Here is a 26,744-nt window from a genome sequence, read left to right on the forward strand (position 1 = left end):
CTTCTCACTCCATTATTCACACTGCTGCTGGTGTGATCTTTCTGAAATGTGAAAGTGATTCCACTGTTTAAAACTCTTCACTTGGGCCCTATAATTTTCAGGATACATTATAAGCTCCTTAGCCTGTGTACACAGCCATCTTCATCTGCTGTGGCTTATCTTCTCACCCTCACACGTCACTCCAGCTAATTCAACTAACAGCAGGTCCCAGATTGCTTTTTTCCTCTGTTTAAGCTTTGTTTTTGGTTTTTATGTGCTTGGAATGCCCTTTCCCCAAATCCCCACCTGAAGGGAGAGAGACTGGCAGAGAGAAAGAACCAGAGCTGAAACTAGAGATGAATGTGTATATATACTCATTCTGATGTGTATAGAACAAGATCTAGAAGAACCCTCACTAAAACTGTTCATCAGAATCCATAAGGAATGGGGTTTCAGGGAAGAAGTTAAGGGAGTGGTATTACATGATGTACTTTTTACATTTCTATATTGTTTGCATTTTTAAATATTGAATACGTTTAACTTATCTCTACATATTTTAAATTACATTTTCCCATCCTCATCTCCAGAGATACTGATTCAGTGGGGAAGGGGCCAGGATTCTGATCTTACAAAGACCTCCACAATCTCTGTTAATCAGTCAGTTTTGGGAACTGTGGTTGAAATGACCGTTTCCAACATAATAAGAAAATATATATTTTTGTTTTTAAAATAAAGCTCCAACCCTATTGTACAACATTTTTTTTATTATTTCCTTTCATTTTGTAGAGCTTAATTCCACTACAAATACACATTCTCTAAGTATATTAGATTTGAATTATCTCTAGGAATTATAATAACCTTGGCAGCCATTTTAACAGCTAGCCACATTTGAATGAAGAGACTAAATAGTCATTGTAAAGCATGTGTTTCATAAAGTAAGTTTCATAAATCATTTTAAAATAAAGGCAAAGAAGAAAAAAATCTACAAATATAAATATCAGGATATCTTAAATTCTAAATTTTCAACACTAACTTAAATACCATTTGATTGGCTCTCAAAACAATGGACAGTCTCAAAGTATGAAGTAAAAAGTTATTACAAAGATCAAATTTGGTATAATGTATACCTACTTCACTAAACATTTTTAAGTTTTTGACTTTGGGAAAATATAAAGATGTAAATATTTTTATAAATAACTTTTGAAAATATCTATAATGTCCTAAATTTCAGACATCAAAGCATCTATTTCTTTAAATATGTTAGTTATATTTTGAATACATTCTCCAGCTTTTAATTTTATTCCATCAATTACAAGATAGTCCTCTTCATAGTGGTTTTCAAATGGACTGCCTGCAGGAGCTTCAGAGCTGCATTTAGATAACTGTAAAAATAACCATACAACAACTCATCAGATCTACATCAAATCTACTTGAAGAACAGGCTTAATTATTTGAACAAAACATAAAGTTGTCAGTAACTCCTCAAGTCACAGCAGTTACACAGTTTTCTGTTATGCTGGTGGTCAAATAATAATCCCCACATATAGTATAACGTACAGTAAATGTGTTAGTACAAGAATAACATTATTTAGGTCCTGTCTCTATTCCCCAACACTGCACGTCTTTAGTTTTAACTTTATGCTTTGGAAAAATGTGATCACTTAAATTCTGTGAGTTTTCTATATTTGTTTAGTTTTAAAATTATTATTATAGGGAATACAACTTAAAACTGTTTTAGTCACATTTTCTGTGGTCATCTTCTCGTAAACATTTACATTACTTAAGAATAGTGATAGTTTGCTCTAGTTTGTGGCAAAGGACACTGGTAAAAACAATGCAAATGCACATGCTCATATGAGATTTATAGCTTCAAGGTTAATTAAAGCTAGAGTTAACTTTCTACAAAATTCAAAGAAAAAGAATATACATGTAGTTTATACAAGTATTTTCATACATCAAAAATGTACCTTTTAATACAAATATTTATTCAGTAAATTCTGTCTTATTTGTAAATGGATTATCTAATTTGTGAATTATTCAGATGCATTTTATAAAAATCTGAAATTAATTTCCTGCCATTGCTTGCCAAGTCAGGGCATGTCAACCAGTGTTAATATTAGCTAAAGAAGAACATAATTAAGGTGATTCTACTGAGGAAAATAATCTCATAGAGTATTTCAATGACAAATAGAAATGAATTTTGATTATCTGTGTGTGTATACTTTTTTCATGTTGCTACTCTCATCCACTGGTATAAATGCTTGAGAGTAATCAACTTGAAACTGAATACGTGAAATGAATGATGAAAACATCATCCAATTTACGACTTTGAGAAAAGCTCAAACAATATCTGCTCAGAAAATAAACATGCTCAGAACTTAAAAATTATCAGGTGGCTCTTTCTGGCGTGTTAGTTTATAAGAGGCCACTTTCTCCTAGAAACAAAACCCACCTCCAGTTTTAAGGGGTGTTACTTTTGGAAGCCATATTAATTTTTCCTACTAACTAAACTAAAAAAGAAATCCATGGGGTGATCATTTCTTTACTTTTAAACTAGAAATTGTTCCAGTTTTGCTGGTTGGTTTCCTTGCTATTCTCCTCATTTAAAAGTGAACAAGGCCCTAAATATTCTGAACCTGGCATGAATACCAGACTTACTAAGCTCAGTGTGGAGAGTGGCTTATGAACCAGACAGCAGGAGGCACTCACCTGCCTGCCAACAAGTTAAAGTGGTTAGTTTTTACAATTCCTAAATGCCTTTTGAAAGTGTAAAATGTGACAAGAATCTAAAACAAAAAGCACTCTCCTGCCTGGTGATGTATTAAAACCATGTATTTTACCTTAAGAAATAAAAATCAGACGTAATTTTCTGTTCTATCAAGTTACTAGTTATAATGGCAAAATAGAAGCCAATTCTATGGTTGTAAAAGCTCCAGGACATCTCTATAAAAATCAACCTGGCTGTACTTTTGAATAGACAAACGCAAAGACTGAAAAAACATTGCACAAAACCATATGGTACTCAAAGAAAACATACATTTTCTGGAAAAGAATAATTTGTACATTAATTATATGCATATAAGATATATGTCACCAATCTATAGATTTTGTTCTACAAAAGGAAAGATCTATATAGAGAAAACAAGTTTTTTAAAAGAGGAACTTTAATTTGAAAAATGGCATTTACAATCCACACAAATTCAGATAGAAGTTGTATTACTGGTGCTGATTAAGAAAACTATTATGTTTTTCAACTCAGTAAAAGTTTTTAACATTAATTTTTCTTTTAACACATTTATCTCCTTAACTGTAGATTCTGTATATTTTCTTGATTTCTAACTCAATAAAGATGAGGTATTTAAGAATCATCTTTGTTCTTATTGAAGTTCTCAATAAAATCGTGCAGTTGGGCAGTCTGCCAGTGTGTAAACAAGCTTGCCCCTTTATAAATGTACCTTTTTCTGCATCTGAGAACAAATAAACCTGGGGATGAGTAGTTGTTCAGAGTGAGAATGTTGGAAAAGACATGAAGCAAGGAAATCTTAGCACTCATTCTCTGTAGTGACAGCCATTGACAATTCTTATCTGTAGTAATAGCTAGCCATAGGTGTCAAAGCACTTTTCCCGGTTTGCCTTATTTAATCCTCAAAACAATCCTCTGAGGCAAATGAAAAGCAACTTCGCCAATTTACGCCAGTCCTAACTGGAAGGACCAGGACTGGGGCACAGGCGTTATATTCCGGAGTTTGTGCTCCTGACCACTGTGCTCTCTTGACTCCAGGCACACTATATATCTAAATGAATGAATGAGAGAATGAATGAAATCTTATTGATTCAGTGACTCCTCACTGCCATGTTTCTTTTTTTTTTTTTTTTGAGGAAGATTAGCCCTGAGCTAACTACTGCCAATCTTCCTCTTTTTGCTGAGGAAGACTGGACCTGAGCTAACATCCATGCCCATTTTTCTCTATTTTATACGTGGGACGCCTACCACAGCATGGCTTTTTGCCAAGCGGTGCCATGTCTGCACCCAGGATCCGAACCCTCGAACCCCGGGCCACCGAGAAGCAGAATGTGCGAACTTAACCGCTGCACCACCAGGCCAGCCCACCATGTTTCTTCCTAACTACTTAGGGAACAGCTGTACTGCCTTGTGGAAGTGTCTGCCTCATGACTTGTTCTCACACCTACCACATTGCTGCTCCGTATTAATGATATGGGCTTGTACCCTCATTTTATTTGCAGAGACATGGAACTGATGTGCTGAGCAGTTTGTCAACCAAGTTAAAATTTATGTTGTCATATGTAAGAATTGAATAAAGTAAGCACACATGGCCTTTCTCAGCCCAACATAGTTGGCCAAAAGAAAAAAAAGGACAAATCTAGTTATGAATGGCGAAATGCATTCCAATGAAATATTCTACCTCCAGTATGTTAATAATGAGGTTGGTCCCTATAGAGATTATCCCTGTGCATGAACCAGATAAGGCAGATTTCCCAGCAAGCTGCTCTTATTCTGGCCCATTCTCCCTACTGTAAAGACTGGCAGCAGGGGAGAGGCCTCTCTGCAGTGGCACTCCGTCATCCACAGTGAGACCCTTCTATCTTTCTTCATTCCAACCTCAAAGATCTCAAATAAAAAGAGCTCCTCTGCTCAAACACAGATATTTTTTCAAAGAGTGATAGATGTATTCTGATTTCTCAACAGGCTACTAGTTTATTATTCATCTCATGATAATCCAGGGCTACAATTTCAGAAGTGAAAAAATTTTCCCATATAATTAAAATATGCATTCAGGAACAATTGCTGCCATTTAAAGAATCTGAAGTTGCTATTTAGGCCTGATAATAACCATGAGTACTACCTTTTCTGCTGTATTTATTTCCTCTCTATATTCCTCTTCAGACTCATCAGGTGTTGCTGTGGGCTCGAGGGCTTGTTGTAGCATTTGCTCCAGCTCTTTTAGTAAAACTTCTGTCTCAGAGACAACTAGAGAAACATCATCAATATAGTAAAAACCGCTACACCTTACTTAATTCAATCTAATTCATAATCTTAACCATCCAAAAAGAGGAAATGTTCTAAATGTTACAAGATAAACAATAAATACTTCATATAATTTTCACATATGCCTCTGCTTGATGCAAAATTATTATGGATTTCCAGGTGAATCGCTTATAATTATTCCTTGAAAAATGTAGGTGACATTCTTGCTATGTGTAGACCATGAGGTATCCTGAAACACAAAAGCTCAATAGAAGTTTTTTTTTTTTTTTTATCAGGAGCCAAGGGCACCAAACTAAATTATGTTATGTAAAGACCAGGGGTCAGCAATTTTTTTCTGTGAAGGGCAAGAGAGTAAATATTTCAGTGTTTGTGGACCAGATGATCTCTGTCACAACTACTCAATTCTGCTGTTGTAGTACAAACCATAGACATGTAAACAAACATGAGAGTGGCTACGTTCCAATAAAACTTTATTTACAAAAACAGGCACAGACTGGTGGACTGTGGGCCACAGTTTGCTAATCCCTGCAATAAACTGTTAAAACTACTGTTTAAAAAGGGAAGCCATGTAATTAAGTGGCTAGGCTAAACAAAGGCCAGTCTATTCCTAACCCAAATATCAACACATCTTAGTTGCCTAATATGATATTTAAAAAAAAAATACCACACTTATAAAAGTTTCTGTGTGTGTGCTACTGTGACACAAAAATATAAGTAGGTAAAAAATCTGGTAATTCATTGAACTTGCTGAGATAAAATAGTATCACTCAACTACCGATTAACAATATGCTACTGAATTCTTAGTTTAAATAAAACAAACATTTTCATTTGATACAGAGTCTTGTTGAAGTAAAGATCAAGGAAAGGAGGGCATGTGTGGCCTGTAGTCCTGCACAACAGACAGATGGAACATCTGAGAAATCCTTCCAAAGGCAACATGATTCAAAGAGAAAGGCCAGGAATACACATCCCGTCAACTTCCACTCTGTTCACAAAATCTGACACATCACCTCCTATTAGCCACTGTTCATTGACAGGTCACCAAGAACCACACTAGGTAGAGCAGTTGAAAGTTCATGGAACATGGAAACAGACCCAATCAGCACACACACTTTAGAGCTAAAATACTATCAGTGAATACGGAAGAAAGGTGTTCTCAGCAATAACATTAATTTTGAATCTAACTGTTGAACATATTTAAAATTTTTCTGATTAATAATGTTTAGGAAAAGTACAAATGCTATATACATCCATTTATGTGTGTGTGAACACACCCACAGGTATCCTTGTAAACTAAGCATGTTGTAAGGTAAAAAACAGATTATTAATGTGAAAAGTTTTATGCAGTTTCCTTTACTCCAGTTCAAAAGACTCGATATCTTATTATCACCTTCTTTGTTGATAATTTTCTCTTATCTATTACTCATAAGAAGGAAATTTTAAAATTCTGCTAAAACATTTCTTAAATCATAGTGTTAAATAAAGTCATGGGAGGTTATAAAATAGTTTCCCTTTCTTGGTTGTCACTACAGTACTAGAAAAACAATTTTTAGTTTATATTTTTCACATTACAGTTTTGTCTACAAAAATAAGTTGGTTTTTTTTTGAGGAAGATTAGCCCTGAGCTAACATCGGCCACCAATCCTCCTCTTTTTGCTGAGGAAGACTGGCCCTGAGCTAACATCCATGCCTATCTTCCTCTACTTTATATGTGGGACGCCTGCCACAGGCTGGCTTGACAAGCAGTGCAGAGGTCCACACCTAGGATCCGAACTGGAGAACCCTGGGCTGCCAAAGTGGAAGGTGAGAACTTAATCACTGTGCCACCAGGCTGGTCCCTACAAAAATAATTTTCCTCAATACTTATTTCTTGCCCCAAGCACTTTTATATTCAATCAACAAATATTTACTGTGTGCCTGCTAAGAGCCAGGGACTCAAGAGAACAGGCATAGACTAATGAGCCTTCCTTGCCGTCATCTCTTCCCAACCAATCTTAGGCTTTCTCCATGGAAAACTTCTTTCAAAACAGTTTGAAAACAGCTTTCTGATAAGCCATTCAACACCCTAGAACCAGTTCCTATGTTTAAAAACAAAATACACAAACAAAAACTATAATTGACATGTTACTAGTATCCACATAGCTCTGTGCTCCAGGGTAATTGCTAAAGCCTAAGAACACAGAGTAAGAACTATTACATTCTAGACCAACGGTATTCAAAATTTGGTGGGCATAAGAATCACCTTGGAGAGTTTATTAAAAAATATGAATGTGACCCCATGTCTACTGAATCAGAATTTTCTAAAGGAATGTACATTTTTATTGAAGCAATTTTGTTAATGAAATTAAGCTCTCTTTATGACATATTTCTTACTTATTAACCTGACGCTTAACAGACAACTACTTGTGGTTATCTCAACATGGATTCCCCAGTCCCACTCATAGATGCTGTGTTTCCCTACTTTACATTCTGAGTCAATGGAAATTGATACTGACATTTAATGCACTGTTGAGAAGATGGATTTTGAGCTATGCTGTAAAGGAAAAATGGCACACAAACATCTTTATATTTCTAAGGCTAGGCTAAAATACAATTTATGACAATGAATGTCATTGCTGAATGGCATTGTAGGCTCTCCGTTTTCAAATGATCTGAAAAAATATGTATACTGCTTTTTGATCAAAGAGTAGACAAAGTAATGGATAACTTCATAAATCAACCAGAGTTCACAACACCAACTTGACTGATGTCAAATTCTGTTTCCAGAGCAATGGGAGGTTTGCTTTTCTAAATAGGTTTTCCTAGATTAAACTGATAGAGTTCAAAAATAATTTTCAACAAACAGCAGTTACCGTAATCTACAAACTGGGTTATCAAAATTGGTCAACGATATCTTCCAAAGATAGAGACAGAATGAACAGAATGGATGCCTTTGCTGATTGCAAGACCAATCATCTTCTATCAATACCGATTATCCTGTAGTTTCCCTGACTTGTTTCAATTTGTTGAGAGTAAAGTGGTAGCATTACAGCTGCTATATCACTCAGAGAAAGAAAAAAAAAAGAAAGAAAGAAAGAAAAAAGTATCTCCTATTCTGAAGTCCATATGTGGCTTTTAAAAATGAATTTGCGTAAAATAAATCAGTGCTGTTTTTCCATTCCTGATAAGAAATAACTTACTGTTTGTCTCAATAAATGAATCACCATTTTAAAAGCTTTCAAATGTATATTTATGGAGTTTAATTTCTACTTCTTTATTAAATGTTTAAGGAAGCTGTTTCTTTTCTTATGTAAGAGGCTACTGGTTGGGTTACCCCAAAGCTGGCACTAAAAAAATCCTATTAAACAAATTTGCAGGGCCATTTCAATGTTGAAATTCTGGAGGCATTCTAATAGAGGAGGAGAGAGAGGAGGAGGTAAAAATACTTGGTTCTGTTTTGTTTTTAAGGAACCACAAAGGCTTCTCTGTGTGCTTACAATTCAAATGTAAGGATGAGTAAAACACAGGTTGAAATGTAATGAAGGAGAGAGCACTATTCCTGGAGAGACAAATAGAAATAGGAGGCATGGTGCTTTTTAGGAAAGGGGCATGAAAGCCAACCCTGCTTTTTAGCCTAGAGGTTAAAGGTAACCCCAAACCAAGAACAGGTGGGCAAAGTTTGTCTTGAGTATTGAGATATCCCCTTTCTCTCTGTCATCCCTTCTACCTCCCAGACCCTGGCCCCAAGACCTTCACGTTCCCTCTAGGGCTCACCCCATGATCCAGTCCTTTCTTATATTAACCACCCTCTTAAGCTTACCTGTCTCAGATGGCTGATGAACACATCCATCGCTAATTTAGTAATGAATGTTAACAGATTTGGTTCTGGGTAATATGTCAATCTTTTTATTCAAATTTTTAGAGACTGTCTGCTTCCCCAAAAGAAATGAGGTATTTATCAACAGAAAACAGTGATATAAGAAAGCAAATGACAAAGCCCAAAGAATAAAAAAACAAACCCAAATCAATTCATTTAAAAATGCTTAGGCCAACTACCAGTGCTGTACCAAAAACCCCATAAACTTAGTTTTAAGATTCCTGGTACTCAAAGCAATCAAGGAAATAGCTGCACACTTTGATTTTAAGAAGCTATGTGACTTTAGAAAAGTCTATAACCTCTTAAGTGACTCAGTTTCCCCACCGATACAATGGGAGATATAATATCTACCTCATTTAGATCTTGTCAGGGTTAAAGAAACTAATACATATAAAGTGTTTAGAATAATGAGGACACGTAGTAATTGTTATAGGTGTTAGACATCATCCTTATTATTGCTATTATTATTTCATCATCATAGATGAATTTTCTTGTCCCTCAACACTGCAAAAAAATGTTATAGGGACAAAACAAACATAATACATGATCTTCCTGGTAGCAGTTTTCCAAAAAATGCAGATATAGTCCAAAAAAAGTTATTTCTTAGTTTAAATCTTTATATAGCCATGGTGCACAGTTTAAATGATTTAATGATTCCTGAACTTTTTCCAATAATTTGCAGAAACAGTCCTCTCCTTGTTGGATAAGAGAGTTTCTACTGCATCTCTTTATTACAGATGAAGAAAATGATACTTGGGGAGGTAAAGCAGCTGCACTCAATTAGCTCTTCCTTTGATCTCTAATTGAGGGAGACAGAGAAGCAGTCAGTAGAGCTTAAAACCCATAAAGGAACAGCAAATCTAGGGCAGTAGACTAATGGGAGAGTTTAGCACCTGTGAGTGTAGGAAAGAGGATCCAAAAAGTGGAGCAGAGTCAAGAAGAAGATGCTATAAATTTCCTCTATCACTTGATCTAGGACTGGTCCTACTTTAAGCTTAGAAGAAATGAGAGATATCAGAGGCTTGATCAAGGGATCCACAGAAATACGAGTAGGGAGTAAAAAATTTGAGGAGGGTTAAACCATTGAAGAAGAACCACTCTTTTAGGAAGTCAGCTCTTGCAAAGAACATAGTAGACTAGACGTTTCCACTTCAGTTGTTCAAAATGGGATGAAGGAGTAAAACATAGATCGGGTTAACTACTTTAACAATTAACTATTGAGATTTTTGAGCCATACAGAATATGAGACTCCTGAAAGGGCTTCCCTTTACATGGATAACTACTGAGATGTTTTCACTTATTTACACGGAAGAGTCTTTTCCAGTCAATGGATTCCTTCTGTAGTATCCTGTGCAAGTTGGAAGAGAAAAGGATCCCAGCATTGGAAACCTCAGCTGCAGTGCCAGGGTCTCCTAGTAGGAACTCAGTCCAGGGATAAACTAACTTTGTGTTTCTACAGGAATATTTGAACTGATCATGTGAGGCAAAGAGAAAAAATAGCCAAGAAAAGCCACCTTAATTAGCAGGAAAACAGCAGCAGAATAGGTTTAAGAAAAGACAGAAACAACAGAATTTTGTATTGGTTTAGGAGAAGAAGAAAAGGATTACTATTATTTTGAAATAACTACTCAGTCCTTTCTCTGCCTGTTTTCCTTTCTTTTAATGAGACTATAAATGAATGGCTTATTTAGCCAATTGAATCACAGTGCTATAGGATCTGGGGGTGGCTACAAGGGAGAGAGAGTATGGCAGGGATAACTTCTTGGGGATTAATGGGCTTTGAAACCTCTTTGCATGGCTGCCAAAGTTCCATGTTGCAAATAAGCACTTGCCTGCTTTTCAAGACTAATGAAAATGCAGGAAGAGTACAGGGCTCTTGAAAACTAAAACTTTCTCCCTGTGTTCCACATTCACCCCACTGTTTTCTAATACCAATGGCAATTAAGTCAGCTGGAAGCCCTAGGCTGCTGCTTTTCTTCTTTCTCTCCCTTTGGTACCCCTAGGACCACAGTAAATTTGGAATGGAGAGGTCTGGGTTGAAATGTACAGATGCTGGTATTTCCTCCCACAACTGCTAGTGCTTTATTTAAAAAAAATTAAGTACAGGACAAAGCCAGAGAAAATTTAATTGAAGGGAATAGAAACCTAAAGACAATTGAAAAGCCCTAGTATATAAATCAACACCAAAACTGACTCACTAATATTTCTCATATTTATCTGTATATATGTACATCATGTTTTTTTCTTCAAAGGACTATAACTACATTTGGTAGAATTAAATATAGGTAAAAGAACTAAGAGCAGGACAGGCCTTCACATACCCATGTTTTCCTTTGATAAGGCATCATCTGAACAAACATTTTCAAAAGAGCATTTTAAAATAGCTTTCCTAGAAAAAGAATTTGACAGATTTAGTTTCAAAAGATCAATAACATATTTAAGTGACCACTCATGTATGTATTAATTGGTAAATGTAAGTTATAAATATATATTTCTTTATCTTGAGGTACTTTTTCTTGGTTGTTTTATACATAAGGCAGCATGACACAGGGAAAAACCAAAGGGGAACAAGATTGATTTGAGCTCTCACCAGGTGAAAAGCACTAACGATCTACCAAGCACCTTCATAGGCTTTTTCATGTAATCCATCCCCCCAAAACCTAAGTAATCGTTACTCTTATTTCATAAAGAAACTGAGGCTCTGAGAAATTGAGAAATTTAACAACATGGGTAAATGGTTAAGCACAATAGAACTAAATTCTGTCAGACTGCAAAATTCATGCTTTTTCCACTACACTATGTTGCTGATTCAGAGTCAGAAAACATTTGTTCAAATGCATTTTCTCTAAGCATAAGATCTTGAGAAAGCCACTTAACTCCTCGAGGCCAAAAATTCTGCGTCTTTTAAACGGAGATAATTACGATTATCTATTACCTATTTGATGGGGTTACTGTGAAGTATAACTGAGATGAGAAAGTAAAAGCCCTTTTTAAAAATTTAATTATTCAACTTCTGAAAAAGGACAAAGAAGAAGAGAAGGACTATCATATTAGGATCAGTCTCTGTCATTGAGTAGGAGTCCTTTTAACACAGCATTGATTAACATTCATCAAAGAAGTAAATAAATACACTGTATGGAGGATTCAATGATAAACACTAAAGCTTACCATCAGTGGCTTATTAGTTCATTATAAAGGTCTGTTTCTGGTTTGCATTACCTATTTTTAAACTAAAAATCTGCTTCTCATCTGGTTGCTCACATGATATTAATCTTTGAAAGTTTTGGTTCATATTTGTATAAACATAAAACTTTCTCCACATTTCTAAGACTCCTACTTATCATTTTATTAATTCTTCTAGAAAATTTTAAACACAATGTTTCCTAGAGAAACAGAATCAAGTATCAGGGGAAAATGTCATATAATAATTAAACCCAATATATATCTACATTTCCATTTTATCCTAATACTTTTTAATTTTAAAAAACATACCTTTCCCTCTTTCTAAATTTTGGCTTTTTCTTTTCAGTTTTATTTTTGGAAACTTGCATCTGTAAAATAACAACAGCAAAAAGATGAGTTAGTTCATATGGGACTGGATGAGCTCAGTATAATAATGGGTCCTGTATGGTCCAAGTAATTTAGCCCAGAAGAAAAACTCTAGTTCATAGCCCTAAACAATACCTGTAACTCTAAATCAACCATTTCACAGTCACTGCAATTGCATTGATCTGCTCAACTTCCAGGACTAATAAACTGATCCAATATGAATACTTATCCCCTATATTCACTCCTGTTCCTCACCTTCACAGACACATAAAAATACGAAGTAAAACAACTTTTAAGTTTTAATACATATATGAGATTTAAAGAAAAAAAGAGAAATATTCAGATGCCAGAAACATGTGTAATCCAAAGCTATGTAAGTGGGAACTGACATGATGGAGGCCCACAAGGAATTTGTACCAGGATAGGGCCAAAAGGGCTTGCGACTGGGATTTTATTGTCTAACCAAAGACAAGACAAAGGATGTGGAGAAACTGAAACCATCATACATTGCTGGTGGGAAGGTGAAATAGTGCAGCCACTTTGGAATACAGTTTGATAGTTCCTCAAAACATTAAACGTAGAGTTACCCTATGAACCAGCAATTCCACTCCTGGGTATATACCCAAGAGAAATTAAAACATATATCCACACAAGAAACTGTATATTAATGTTCATAAAAGCATTATTCATAATAGCCAAAAAGTATAAACAACCTAAATGTCCATCGATGGATAGATAACGTGGTATATCCATACAATGCAATATTATTCAGACTTTAAAAATAATAAGTATTGATACATGCTACCACATAGATGAAATCTGAATCCATTATGCTAAGTGAAAAGTGAAAAAAAGTCAGACACAAAAGGCCACTTGTTGTATGATTATTCCCTTTATCTGAAATGTCCACAAAAGGCAAATCCATAGAGACAGAAGTAGATTAGTGGTTGCCAGGGACTGGGAGGAGGTGGGAAATGGGCAGTGACTCCTAATGAGTATGAGGCTTTCTTTTGAGATGATGAAAAATGTTCTAAAATTAGATAGTGGTATTGGTTGCATAACTGTGATTACATTTAAAAACCATTGAATTGTACACTTTAAGAGAATGAATAAATTATATCTCAGTAAAGGTATAATTTTTAAAAAGACTTAGTGACATGAAAAAATGGAAAGTAAGGAGATCGAATACAATTTGGCAATAACTATTAACAAAAGGAACCCGATGTAGCAATACTATTGTTAGAAAAAACTGGATGTTAAAGCAAAAAGCATAATCAGAGATAAAAAGGATTATTACTTAATCCTAAAAGAAACAATCCACCCAGCAAGTATAATAGACTTGAATCTGGATATATCTCAAATCATAGCCTTAAAATATACAGAGTGAGAACAGAAAGAATTACAAGTAGAAACTGAGGAATCCATAGTTCAAATGGGATATTTTAATTTACTTCTCATAAAAAAATTACAAAGCAAACACAAAAATTAGCAAAGAAATAGGAGAGTTTGACAATACAAATAAGTTTAATCTAATAAACACATATCAAACCTGGCACTGAATAATTAAAGAATACATATTGTTTTTAAGCCTGAAACATTTAAAAATTTGACCACCTACTGGGTCGTAAAGGAAGTCTCAAAAATATAAAAATAATCTCCATTTTACAGATCACATTCACTGACAAAAATACAATAAAATAAGGAATCAAAACCCAAAAGATAGCTGAATAAAATTTGTAACCAATTCACAGACACAGAAGAATCCACATTCTCCCATGAATCTTCCTGTGATGAGCGTTATGATCAATGTCATTTAGATCAGCGTTAGTGTCTCACATTTTGGTTATTTGTATATGAGATGTATCTGCTCACTGGGTAATACATTTTGTCCCCATGCTATACCTTGCATGCTGCAGATGCACATGAAGTATTTGTGGAATAAATTAATGGACAAATGTTAGTAGAAAGATAGGATAAACACAAATATCATCACAAGGAAAAAATGGTATCAGTGTTACTATCATTCTATACTGTTATCATTGTTGACTTAGGCATTTAACAAATTTATACAATTTCCCCTCAGCTTCTAAGACAGAACCTCAGTGCAACTTTCCCCTCAACATGTTTGTTGGCTTCTTTTATTTCTTGTCTTGCACTCTAACCTGCTAAAGTGAGCAATTTCTTAGCCCATTTTGTCTAATTCTTGCACAGTTTCACTGATCTTGATTTTACTGTTCTTGAATCAAGCATCTCAACTGCAAGGGTAGGAACAATTTCTTTTAACATACTAAATGTTTAACAGCTAGCAGAGTGCCATTCACATTGTACTTTCTAAAGCATTAACTATAATGAGATGAAGGTTGAATTTAATAACTCTCAAAGCATTATTAAACAGCTTAAATACCTTAATAATCATTCAAGAGAAGTTTGTACGAAACACTCAGGGAATTCATATTATTATGATGTTAAAGACTAAGTGGTCTTCTTTTTGTGATCTTCAACCTCAAGGTAGTCAAATATTTTTTCCAGAACTATTATTTATATATATACAAAAATAAATAAGGTGAAAAAAATATAGAAATATTGTTGTCTAAATCATTGATCTACATCTCCAAAGACAATGTAGAGCTATTATTTCTATCTTGTTATTAAAGATCAGCTTAAATTATCTGCATATTTGAGTATGAAGTGAAAGAGTTACTACAAGGGGAAATAAGATTAAGGTAACAAAGTGCAAACTACTTTATAGGTATTAATAGAAAGAAATACTGTTAAATAGCCACCATAAATCAGGGAGATTTGTGTTGGAGATAATAAATTCCTTTTCTACTTTAATATTCTATAACAGCCAAAATGAACTAGTCAGTATTTGCCAAAATGCCCTGTGCTTTCCTGCTCTAAGGTGTAGACAGAGTATGACCTGATGGTCCAAATTTGGAATGAAAGCACCAAATTTGGAATGAGAGGACCAAATTTGGAATGAGAGGATCACGATTTGAATGCAAACTCTGGCACTTACCAGCTGTATCACTTTTGGTAAGTCACTGACCACTCTAATATCTAGCAAGAGCCTGATATAAAGTAGACACAATAAATATTTTCTGACTGAACGACCATTCTGCATTTCAAGGTCTTCTTTTGTTAAATAATGCTAAAAAACAAATAACTACCTTAAAGCATTTGGGGAAAATTAAATTAAATAACATGCCAGAAATTATCTAACAGTGCTTGGCAATTAGTTGATGTTCAATCACTGTTTAACTAGTGTAACAGTCCACTGGGCCAGTGTCAGAATTCTATCCTTCTTCCTTAGAGCTATGACAGAGGAAACTTGGCACTTTGGTATGGTTGACTTTGGTAGAATATTAGCTTCCTAAGGCTCCATGACAAATTACCACAAACTTGGTAAAGCACCCAAAATTTATCATCTTACAATTCTGTAGGATAGAAGTCTGGACACTTGTCATTGAACCTAACCCAGGATGAGCTCATCTCAAAATTCTTACCTTAATTACATCTGCAAAGACCCTTATTTCAAATAAGGTCACATTTTGAGGTTCCTGGTGGACTTTTGGGGGCTACCATTCAACCCCTTACAAGTAGATACTATAATCTTTATCTAGTCCATCTATTTTGCTTCTCTTTCTGTGTTGCATAGCTGATTCTCCTATGTTGTTTAGTTCAGTGCTATTCAGAGTAAGGGTCAAAATGTGACAGAATCAGCAACACTTGAGAGTTTGTTAGAACTGCAAATACTCATGCCCACCCTAAGGCTACTGAATCAGAAACTCTAAGAGTGCAGCCCAGGAATCTCTATTTAAATAAGCTCTTCAAGTGACTCTTAAGCAAACTAAAGTTTTCTAGGCACTGGTCTAGCCCACACCCATTGACACAAATATAATGGTATGTAAATATGACTGGTTTTAAAGAAATCAATACAAGTATTAATTCTTTTCTTGTTAAATGTAAAACACAAAGAGGTATATGTATAGAGAGCATATCCATTTACTGAAAAAAAATTATATTTAATGATAATTAGGATTGCTGACTAAAATGGCAAATGACAGAATTGCCTTTAATCGCGAAGGATAGAAAATCCATAAGAATTATGTTTACATCAGATCTATATAATCTGCATAACCTAACTTGACATTACCTATTTCATTAAGTCACTATTCATCTACATAAAAATCTTTTTATTTTTAAGCAAGAAGAACAAGTTTGTTAGATGCATTAAATCTGAGGGTGTAAAATTTTGATTCAGTATTTTATGCTCATAGAAGACATAAATGTATTTTGTGAACTTCTTTTGAGAGTAACTGTCAGTCAATAATCACTAAAGAGCTGCCTACTTTGACAGAATTTCCAAAAGTGAATCTGTGCCTTAAATAATGTACACAAACTCCTTGTCAAAAGTTATCAGACAGAAGGAAAAGCCAATATTCTCATTTCCCTTTGGAAAATCTGCCAGGAAAAAATGCTTGGAATAAGGATGAAAACTAGTTTCATGCAGCATTTTAAATGATGGTTACTGCTTAATCTGAGTATCTGGAGAGTACAAATAATAAAGTTAAGTCTTCTGGCCTAGATAATGATTGTTTTTAACACTTCTTTGAAAAGGGGGAAGGCTGACACAATCATTTTCTAGCACTATTTTAAACATGATTTCAACAGAAAGAATATAAATCTAGTGTTTCTTACACAAGTGTCAGTCAATTACCATATGCTGCAGTCTACTCAACCTTTAGTAGAGTTCAGTCTTCCTATGAGATCCAGAGGACAGTATCAGAGATTAGTCACTGGCAATATGACAAAAATGTCTTGCTGTCCCTTGCGCTATCTCTCATGTGTAAGTTCACAATAAAGAACTGGATTTCTCTGCTTTGAAGGGCTTACCAGAGAAAACAGTGGAGTGTGTATTCAAGCAGTGAGCTGAGACAGGAGAGTATTTTCCCTAAAAACAGAAGTTGACCACTAGACCACCTTAAACAAAAGGCATGAAAGGCCTTCTATTAACACCTCCCAATCCTGGCTGAGGATAGAAGTAACAGAACATTTCGGGAAACTCTATGATTATGTCCTTCACTGATAATTTTTAAATTACCTATATCAGGGTAGAACATAGAAATTTAGGAGGATTTTTTTCTTTTTTAATAGCACAGATTTCACCCATATCTATAAAGAGCTTAAGAATACTAAGGGCTAATCGAAACAGAGTGTCTAGGGAGGAAAGATACCCATGAAAAGCAGAATTTACGTTACAGTTGTTCATCTGACTGAATGGAGCCAGTAAATTAGATTATTTTACCTCTAACTGGAGACTCTCTAAAAATCCAAGTCTGTTTCCATTTGTGTAAAGTTTTTCCTAAAGTCACTGGATATTTTAACAAGAGGAATGTTAAGAGAAGATAAGGTTTCTAGGGAAGACTTTCTAGAATCTCTATATTCTAATTAAATTCTAAAAAGCTGATGCACAGAGAGCATTCAATGGTTACAGTACTCATATTACATGTTTTTTTTTCTGGAGAGAAGAATGAATGTTGAGTGCTTCATAATCTGTTTTACCATTTTTCTCTCCATCAACTTGAAATAGTAAGGATAACCTGCTTGATTCTTCGAACTGACAGATCACTGTCAAATGCTCTGAGCAATTATCCTCGGTATTATGCAAAAGAAAATGATCTCTCTCCCACATGGGACTAGAAAGACTCTACACATAGCACAATCCCCTCTCCAAAAAAAGATTATTCTTTTAAAAATTTTATATAGATCTAAGTCTTTACATTAACTCTCTGAGGTTAAAATGGAGGACATTCTTGCACCTAGATTCACGGAATGACATGGAAGATATACTTCCTTTTGTTTGAACTAGATGACTGTGTTCCTCAATATATGGGGGAATACAGATTTAAGATGTGTACCTAATATACACATTTCATGATATGGCAAATTATTTTTGGACCAAAGTGAAGGTATTAAATACATAAGCAAAAAGAAAGATAAATATCACCTCAAAGTCATTATAATTTTAAAGATTTAAAAAGTAATAATTTATAGGTCTTCAAAGAAAGGAAGTAGGTTTGTGTTATCTAATATAAATGAAAAGTTGGAAAACTTGTGGGGAGAAGCCAGACGTTTATAAATTTGAAATTATAGATGAATTCTAATAAGTTATAAACTCTGCTAATTTGTACTGACAGTGTATTTTTTCCAATGATAACACTTTCCTTTTGCAAACAGGAAAACAGCAGTTATTACTATTAGGCATAGAAAGATCATTTAATATCTAGCACAATAGGTACAATCCATAAAATACAAACTCTATTCAAATTTCTATTGTATGTTATATCAATATCTACTCTCTATTGATCAATAATATTTTTGGTCTTAATGAAATGCGACAAGGAAGATGATGGTGAAGGAGAAATATTCCAAACTTTAGAAGAAACTCAGATTCATCTTGTGTGTAGCTTGATGTTGGAGACATGACTTATGTGTCTCTGGATCAGAGAGAAAGGATTATGCTCATAATGAATATAATCAGCAAGATAAATTGAATAAAGCTGCATAACACAACCTTTAGTCCTAAATAACACAGGACAACACCTGGAAAGTTCTTCATGCAATAACTGGGACTCAAGTTGAAGAGTAAATTGAAGTTGAAGACAAAAGAGCAATTTCATTTTGTAGAATTCTCTTTATGCCTTCTGGCTCAAAGTTAAAATATAGAATTGAAAATATGGAGAGTTATGGTTGAAAAGTTTTGAATTTCTGGAATCTCTGACACTAGATTTTAAGTATTACAAACTCAAATTCCAAGTGAATTAATATTTTGAGTAAATTTTTAAATGGGCGTTATGTGTAGAGAAACAAACATTAATAGAACACATCTATTATTATAAATGGTGACATTAAAAAATGATACTTTTCATTTGTTTTTTAATAATTTGGATGAAAACAACTCTTAAGGACGAGAGAAAATTACTAATAAACACGAACTTCCATTTACTGAGCGCCAGATCTGCATGACTCAACTTGAATTTTCTCAGCTAAATCACTGCACTGGGACAAAACACTGGTTTAGAAAAGCATCACCCATACCCCTCTCCACTTCCATCCTCCACAGCAGCCCCTCAGACCCGCGACCCAGCAACAACAGGCAGTCCAGCAGCTGTGTGAATGGGAAAACTGCCCTTTATATAAGCCAGCTGTGAGCCAATACCTCTCCCTCTACAAGTCCTGTGAACTTGGAGAACAGCACGGCCTTCACGCTAGGACACTGTTGTTCTACCTCCAGGGAAGAACAAAGGAGTTTTCAACTCTTCTGTACTCACTCTGATGCACATTTCCCCTCTGCTTCCCAGCTCCTCTCCCCCATTGCCCGTCTTATGAGAACGACAATGAGATAATTTGGCTGAAGTCAGAGCCATGGACTGAAGTCAAGTCAAAAAACGGGTAAACAAGTATACAAGTCCCAAAGTAGATTTTCTTTAATTTAAGGAGCAAATGCCATCATCCACATCAGAAAATAGGTATTCTGAATCAAGGGATCTTTGCTCGCTCTCATAATTGGTATATAAAAGTCTTCAGATATGTGATTAATCCATTTTGTCTAATTTTAATATTTGACTACTAATAGTTAACCTGTATAATTCCTATAGATTGCAATTCAAAATAAAAGAGGTAAATCTTGCATCCTAATCAGGCAGATTTAGTTATTAAGTTACTAAAGAGTATCTTGTTAAAAATCACTCCCCTGGAAGGCTGTTTCATACCACTGCCTTGTAGTGGGGCAGTTTCCCTCTGCAGATTTTGAAAACAGAGTGACTGAAATTAGTATGAAAAGAACTTTATATGTTAAAGTTTCCACTGATGATTTAAAGTGATAAATGCACAATTACCTATATTAATGATACCGGCTCAACACAAAGTTAGCATAAGGGAAGCCATATGGTAGAAAAGAAACCATATTGTAACTCTGAATGACCTCTAATTAACCAACCCAGACATGCTCTGTAGATTTTATGGCCCCTGCCAGCTGCTATAAGTTGATAACTTTGTTCTTCTGAGTTCTCTAGGAATGTGATGGCCTTTGGGCAGAGACTCTATGCTGATATCCATGACAACTGAAAGCTCTGATGTGGCAACTTCCAGTCTGCAACACCAGGGGGTTCAACATTTCCTACATCCCTCCCCCATTGCACACTGGCTATATAACTTCTTCAAGATTCTGTGCCACCCTTAAGATGGTTCTTTTAGACATTAATCAGCCATCTTACCCCTTGCTAGCAAGATGTAATAAAAAGTCCTTTCTCTCCTTCCTCCTTGCCTCTTGACTATTGGCATGTCTTGCAGCGGGCAGATGACCCCCTTCTTGGGCGGTAATATTAATATATGTTTATTTATATACATTTTGAAAATGCAAATGCACTTCAAAAGAGTGTATCTACATTTAAAAATTTTGGTTAGGAAACTTTTTGGGATGATGAAAATATTCTCTATTTTGATCTGGATGGTAGTTAAATGGGTGTATACATTTAGGAAAAACTCCCCCAAACTCTACACTAAAGATCTGTGCATTTCATTGTGTTTAAATTTTACCTCAAAATAATTAAAGAACAAGGTAAGTCAAATTGATGTGGATCAAGGCTGCCCCAGGGAGAGAAGCCCAAGGTGTCCTGGCCTACATGCTGATCTATATGACCTGATTCATATATAAAGTTATACAACCACACAATAACCAGACCCCACCTGCACTGATGCCATTTTAATGACATGTTACATGATCTTTCCTTTGTCTAGTAAAAATAAGTCACATACCCATGCCTTATAAATTTAGCCCTACCTTCAACACACTGCAGCTCTTCATTGCCCATGGGTCCTCCTCCCATGCTATTCTCTGAATAAAAGAGCACTACTACTAGACCTTGAGAGTCCAAGAAATGTTTCTTTTGACTCCTTGGCTCACCGAGCCTGCATCAACATGAAAGAAAACTATAGTAACAGAATAGAAAATGGCAAAATGGTGATGGAATACCTGAATGATTCAAGTTTGGGGAACACTGGCCTATAGTAAGGTGAATGATACCCACAAAGAAAAATCAAAAAGGAAATGAAATGAGTTTTGAAGCTGTGACTCTTCCCAAAGGATTTCTCTGCTTACTATTCTTTTCTGAGTTTTCTCTCTGCCGGGGGCTAAAAGACAGCAGTAGGGATCTATTATATTTGTCTTTGGTGAAAGATGCATATAAAGCTAAGTGAATCGAGTGAGTTGCAGTACATGAATTTCACATTAATAAGCAAGCTTATTAATTAACACAAATATCCAGACATCTAGTCATAAAATGTAAGTGATTTATCCTGCAATTGTGCTAATGAAAATTTCCTTCTTATTATGAAGAATTTTTGCAATAATTTCGGGGAAAAATATTTTTTCATCAGAAAATATAATAGCCTAAATTCCTCACACATAAATGTATAAATCAAGATAGTGGTCATTAATTTTGCCTTTCAAACTCTTGGCATTAATAAAAGTAAAGTGTCAGAAAAAAGATATATATATACACACATAATTTCTATATATATGCCAAAAAAATTAGAAACAAAATGAAAAAGAGATCCTTTTCCAATTAGTAACAAATACCTGGGCTAGCCCTAATTAGAAACATGTAAAATTCCATAATGAAAAGAACTAAGGAAAAATGAATAGACAAATTATGTTTCTTTACAGGTACATTCAGTATTATAAACACGTAATTTCTCCCTAAATTAGCAGATAGATTTTCTATAATACCAATCATCATCTCAACAGAATTTTTCTTGGGACATGACTAAATAATTCTAAAGTTCATCTGTGTGTTGTCAAAACCACTTAAATTGTGCCTTTCTTGGAGTTTCCATGGGAAAGGCAAGGTAGGGAAGGGTAAACAGTTTAGGACAGGCTAGTTTGATTAATTCTGGAGGGTTTTGGTCTAGAGGGGTGGTCTCCAGTTGCCTGGTGGCTGGCCCTGGGGTGACTTAGGGCAGGGGAAATACTAGCTTCATGTTTGAGAGTTTGATAAGAAGGTACTTGAGGGATATGGGTTTGGGATTGGTTGGTTTACATATGAAAAAAGTGCCCTTTGACATCTCTAAGAAATGGCTAGCCCTGGGAGGGGCAGTTCCTCCCAGCCAGAAAGGTGTTTTAAAATGTCAAAACATCATACTATATGAAAAACAAATACATACATACATGCACATACACACACACACACACACACACATTTATATAAAATACAATCTGGAAAAGTAAAGAGGCAAGAAGTATGAAAACAATTTTTGAAAAATTAGAGTAATGAAGGATCACTAATCCACACATTAAAGAAGAGGTAGAGAAACACTAATTAAAACTATTTGGAATTCATTTTAAGACCAGATAAATGAATAGATATAGAAATAGATATTTTGACATGTTAAATGTCACATGTTATATTATGAAGAAGGCCTACTATATACTATAAAGAAGACTGAACAGTAAAGAAGAGAAAGATTACTTAGTAAATGAATGGTATTGGGATAACTAGCGTATGGGAAGAAAAATCTCTTTTTCCTCTACCTTTCTAAGTTCTTGGTTGGGGCCTCTAAAACAAAAGAGAGATTAACAAAAGAAAAGCATACAAATTTATTTAATATAAGTTTTATGTGACACGGGAGCCTTCATAAGGAAATGAAGACTCGAAGAAACAGTAAACCTGAGAGTGTTTTTGCTAGGTTTGATGAAGAGTGGAAAGTCTTGGGAAAATGTGACAGGACATGAAAGGGGATGAGCCAAGCGTAGTCAACTGTGGGAAACAGCAAGGCTGGTCCTTCAGATTCCTCTCCTTGTCCTTCTGTCTTTTGAGCTAAGAACGCTCCTTTCCTCCAGGTATAGAAATGACACCTCTCACATAAGGCTCTTATGATTTGCTCTTCAGGGGAAGGTCAGGAAGCTTTTCCTGTACCTGCTGTTTCACAAATTCCTTCAGCTTGAAATATTCAATATGTCAATGTGCCATATTTTGGGTAACATGTCCTGAATCTGATCATTAGCAAGTTGCATAAAAGTTTTTATACCCTATCCTCATACACCACATACAAAACTAAATCCAAACTCCCAAAATAGCTAACATTTATGAAATGTTTCCTATGTTCCAAGCACTGTGCTATGTGCTTTACATAAACTGTCAGAGCAATCTTATTTTCTAATACTTTCACCCGTCCCACTTAACAGGAGGAAACTGAAAGCTTATAGAGTTAAGCAGCTAAACTTAAGATCATACTGCCTGTAAGTGATAGAGCCAAGATTCCTACCTCAGCAGTCTATCTCTAGATGGCCGGCTTCTTACTCCACTGCACTATTATTTATGAAGAAGTCTACACTATTATAAGCAATAAAATAAATAAAAAATCTCAGAAATGTAGATTTGACCACAAATATATAACTTCCATATTTCCAGGAAAAACAAACCCAAAAAGCAAAAACAACAAAGTATGATATAAACTGGCAGCAACATCTTTATTTAATACCTTGTCGATGATGGTGGCATCTGCGTACACCCCTGGTGAGAGCGTAACAACATGGCAACATGTTGCCATCCCTTTCCCAGTAATCCTTCTACTAGGAACTGTCCTAAGGAAACAACCCAAAACATGTGGTGGGAGAGGATGCTATACTCATGAAGATTTTCATCAAAGTGCTGTCAGTAGCAATAGGAGAAAGGTTAAGAGAATCATAACAGATTCTGCTTTAATGAAATGGCAGTCTTTTAAAGCACATCAGAAAAGCCCTAAAGCCCTAAAAGAAAAAGTTTTACTATGTAAGTGCAACAGAAGAACTACAAAAAATTTAAAGGAAAAACTAAAAACATGTTTGTGACATATTGATAAAGTATTAACAATCAATAACTAAGAAGAGCACCTACAAATCAATCCAAAAAAAAAAAAAAGAAAGCCCATGGAAGAAATGAGGAAGGGTATGCACAGTTTTCAGAAGAAATAAAATGTCCAATAAATATATAAAAAATGCTAAACTTCACTAAAGTAAAAAATAGCAAATTAAAGTAACAATGACATATTTTTCTCCTTTTAAATATTGAAAAATACGTAAACATTGGTGATATCTAAAGTTGGCAAGGGAGTGGGAAAAGTGTTGGTAGGAGTATTCAGGTATAACTGTTTTGAAGAGCAATTTGGCAATGCTTGACTAAAATTTTTAACTTTTATTTTGAAATAATTTTAGATTTACAGAAAGTTGCATAAATAGCACAAGACAGTTCCCATATATCCTTCAACCACTTCCCCCTAATCTTAACATCTTATATAATCATAATATAATTATCAAACCAGGAAATTAACATTGCTGCAACACTGTTAACTAAAGACCTAATTCAAATTTTACCAGTTTTTCCACTGATGCCCTTTTTCTGTTTCAGAATCCAAACAAGGATCTCACATTACACTTGGTTGCTACACCTCCTTAGTTTCCTTCAATCTGTAACAATTTCTCAATCTTTCCTTGTATTTGACCAAATTTTAAATCCTCACACAATTTACCCCACCAAATTCACTTCTAGGAATTATTCAGCTGAAATTTATGCACAAATGTGCAAAAATATATTCACAAGGATGCTTATTTCCAGATTTTGAAACAGTGAAATGTTGGAGGTGGGGTAGTGAGGGAAGACAATGACTTGAACTTTCCAGGCTACACACTTTTGCATTCCTTGTTTTTTTTTCCCTAGCATGTTTTATAATTAAATTAAAATAAAACAAATTATAAAGAAAAAAGACTGTTAATGGCTAGAATTGGCAAGCTAAGGCAGTCAAGACATTTCTTTGCACTAAAGATAGGACAGCAATTAGTACAATAATGTTGGGGGATTTTTTTGATGGGGGATGTTTAGCAATTCGGCAAAATTTAAAATGTGCCTATTCTTTGAACCAGGAAGCCCCCATTTCTAGTAAGTTTTCGTATAGAAATATTTACACAAACCTTTCAAAAGATTTGTGTAAAATGATGTTGCTGCATTTTTACTTGTAATTTCACAAATCCAGAGCCAGCCAACCTAAACTGTCCAGAAGATTGTTCAATAAATTAAGACACTTCCAGAAAATAAAATACTATGCTACCACTTAAGATCTGGTAAATCTTAGACCTGAAAAGATGTCCACAATATATCACTGAGTGAAAAAAGTAGTTTAACTCATTCCACTTATGTTAATAAAACTCATTCCACTTATGTTAATAAAATATATGTACTTATATATACAGTATAATGTTATATTTTGTCTATTCATAAACATTTATTTGTACATATAATACATATATTTATATATGCATAGAAAATATATAAAATTATTAACAGTGGTTTTCCTTTTAGGACTGAAATTACAGCTGGGAAAAAACTTATATCTGTAAGTTTTTGTTCTTCTCACAATGCCATTCCTCTGATTTAAAAAAAAATCTCTTAAAACTAACAGGAACCATAAAACAACATGGAAAAGTTTTACAATATAATATATAAATGAAAACATCAACAGTAAATTACTCAATGATTAAAACTGTGCAGATAAACATATATAAACACGCCTGTGAACAAATGCATTAAATTAATAAAAATTAGTATAATTACGATGATGGATTTTGGATGATTAAAAAAATTCTATCCTCCAAATATCACATTATTATATTATTTTGAAAAAATTAATTCATGATTAAAATGTGGGACTTTCAAAAAAAAGACTTTTATATAATGTTAACTATCTAATAGAACTCTGATACTATTATAAGTCTGAGAATTTTAAATGTTCTTAAATCCTTACTTTCTATTTTTTCTAGAGAAATTAGAGAGAAAAGTACTAGCATATTTACTAAGCAAGAAATTACTAAAATATAGTAACTATATGCTATTATAACTGCTTTTCATATTAACCTTTACAACAGTCATACAAGGTAATTATTATTGTTCTCAATTCAGAGATTAATTCAATGAGGCGCAAAGGTGTTAACTTGCTTAAGGTCACACAACAACTAAGCAGCAGACCTACTCTGGAAGGCAGACCTGGCTCATTCATATGTCTGCATTTTTTCCACCACAATATGCTGTTTTCTGAATATCTATATATACATTCAAATATCTTTCAGAATCTGTAACAGGCAACACCATCAGCTACTCCACTCATCTCCCTCGTAGGCTATTTTATTCTTTATTTCTTTACTTTTATTTCTTTATTTCTAGGAGCAATTGACTCAGATATTCACACTGGTTTCCACAAGTCCTCTGACATTCTGAAAGTACTCACCAAGCTGTTATAAATACTTTATAGTTCATGGAA

The 26,744-nt window shown here is 34.5% G+C and overlaps 1 protein-coding gene across 3 annotated transcripts in view; it reads right to left on the reverse strand.

Moving 5' to 3' along the window:
* Positions 1-26,744, reverse strand: part of ZCWPW2 (zinc finger CW-type and PWWP domain containing 2) — a 168,256-nt gene that overhangs the window by 28,555 nt on the left and 112,957 nt on the right. For 2 of the 3 annotated variants that reach the window (XM_005600877.4, XM_070238090.1), the window contains exons 6-9: positions 12,336-12,394; positions 11,165-11,232; positions 4,845-4,969; positions 724-1,361 (exon numbers count right to left, since the gene is read on the reverse strand). In XM_005600877.4, coding sequence (XP_005600934.2) covers positions 1,200-1,361; positions 4,845-4,969; positions 11,165-11,232; positions 12,336-12,394 — 414 coding nt within the window. In that variant the 3' untranslated portion in view covers positions 724-1,199. Of the gene's footprint in view, positions 1-723; positions 1,362-4,844; positions 4,970-11,164; positions 11,233-12,335; positions 12,395-26,744 lie in introns of those variants that run through there. The other variant, XM_070238091.1, reaches the window with a different exon arrangement.

The sequence above is a fragment of the Equus caballus genome, chromosome 16, assembly GCF_041296265.1.
Source record: "Equus caballus isolate H_3958 breed thoroughbred chromosome 16, TB-T2T, whole genome shotgun sequence".
Lineage (NCBI taxonomy): Eukaryota > Metazoa > Chordata > Mammalia > Perissodactyla > Equidae > Equus > Equus caballus.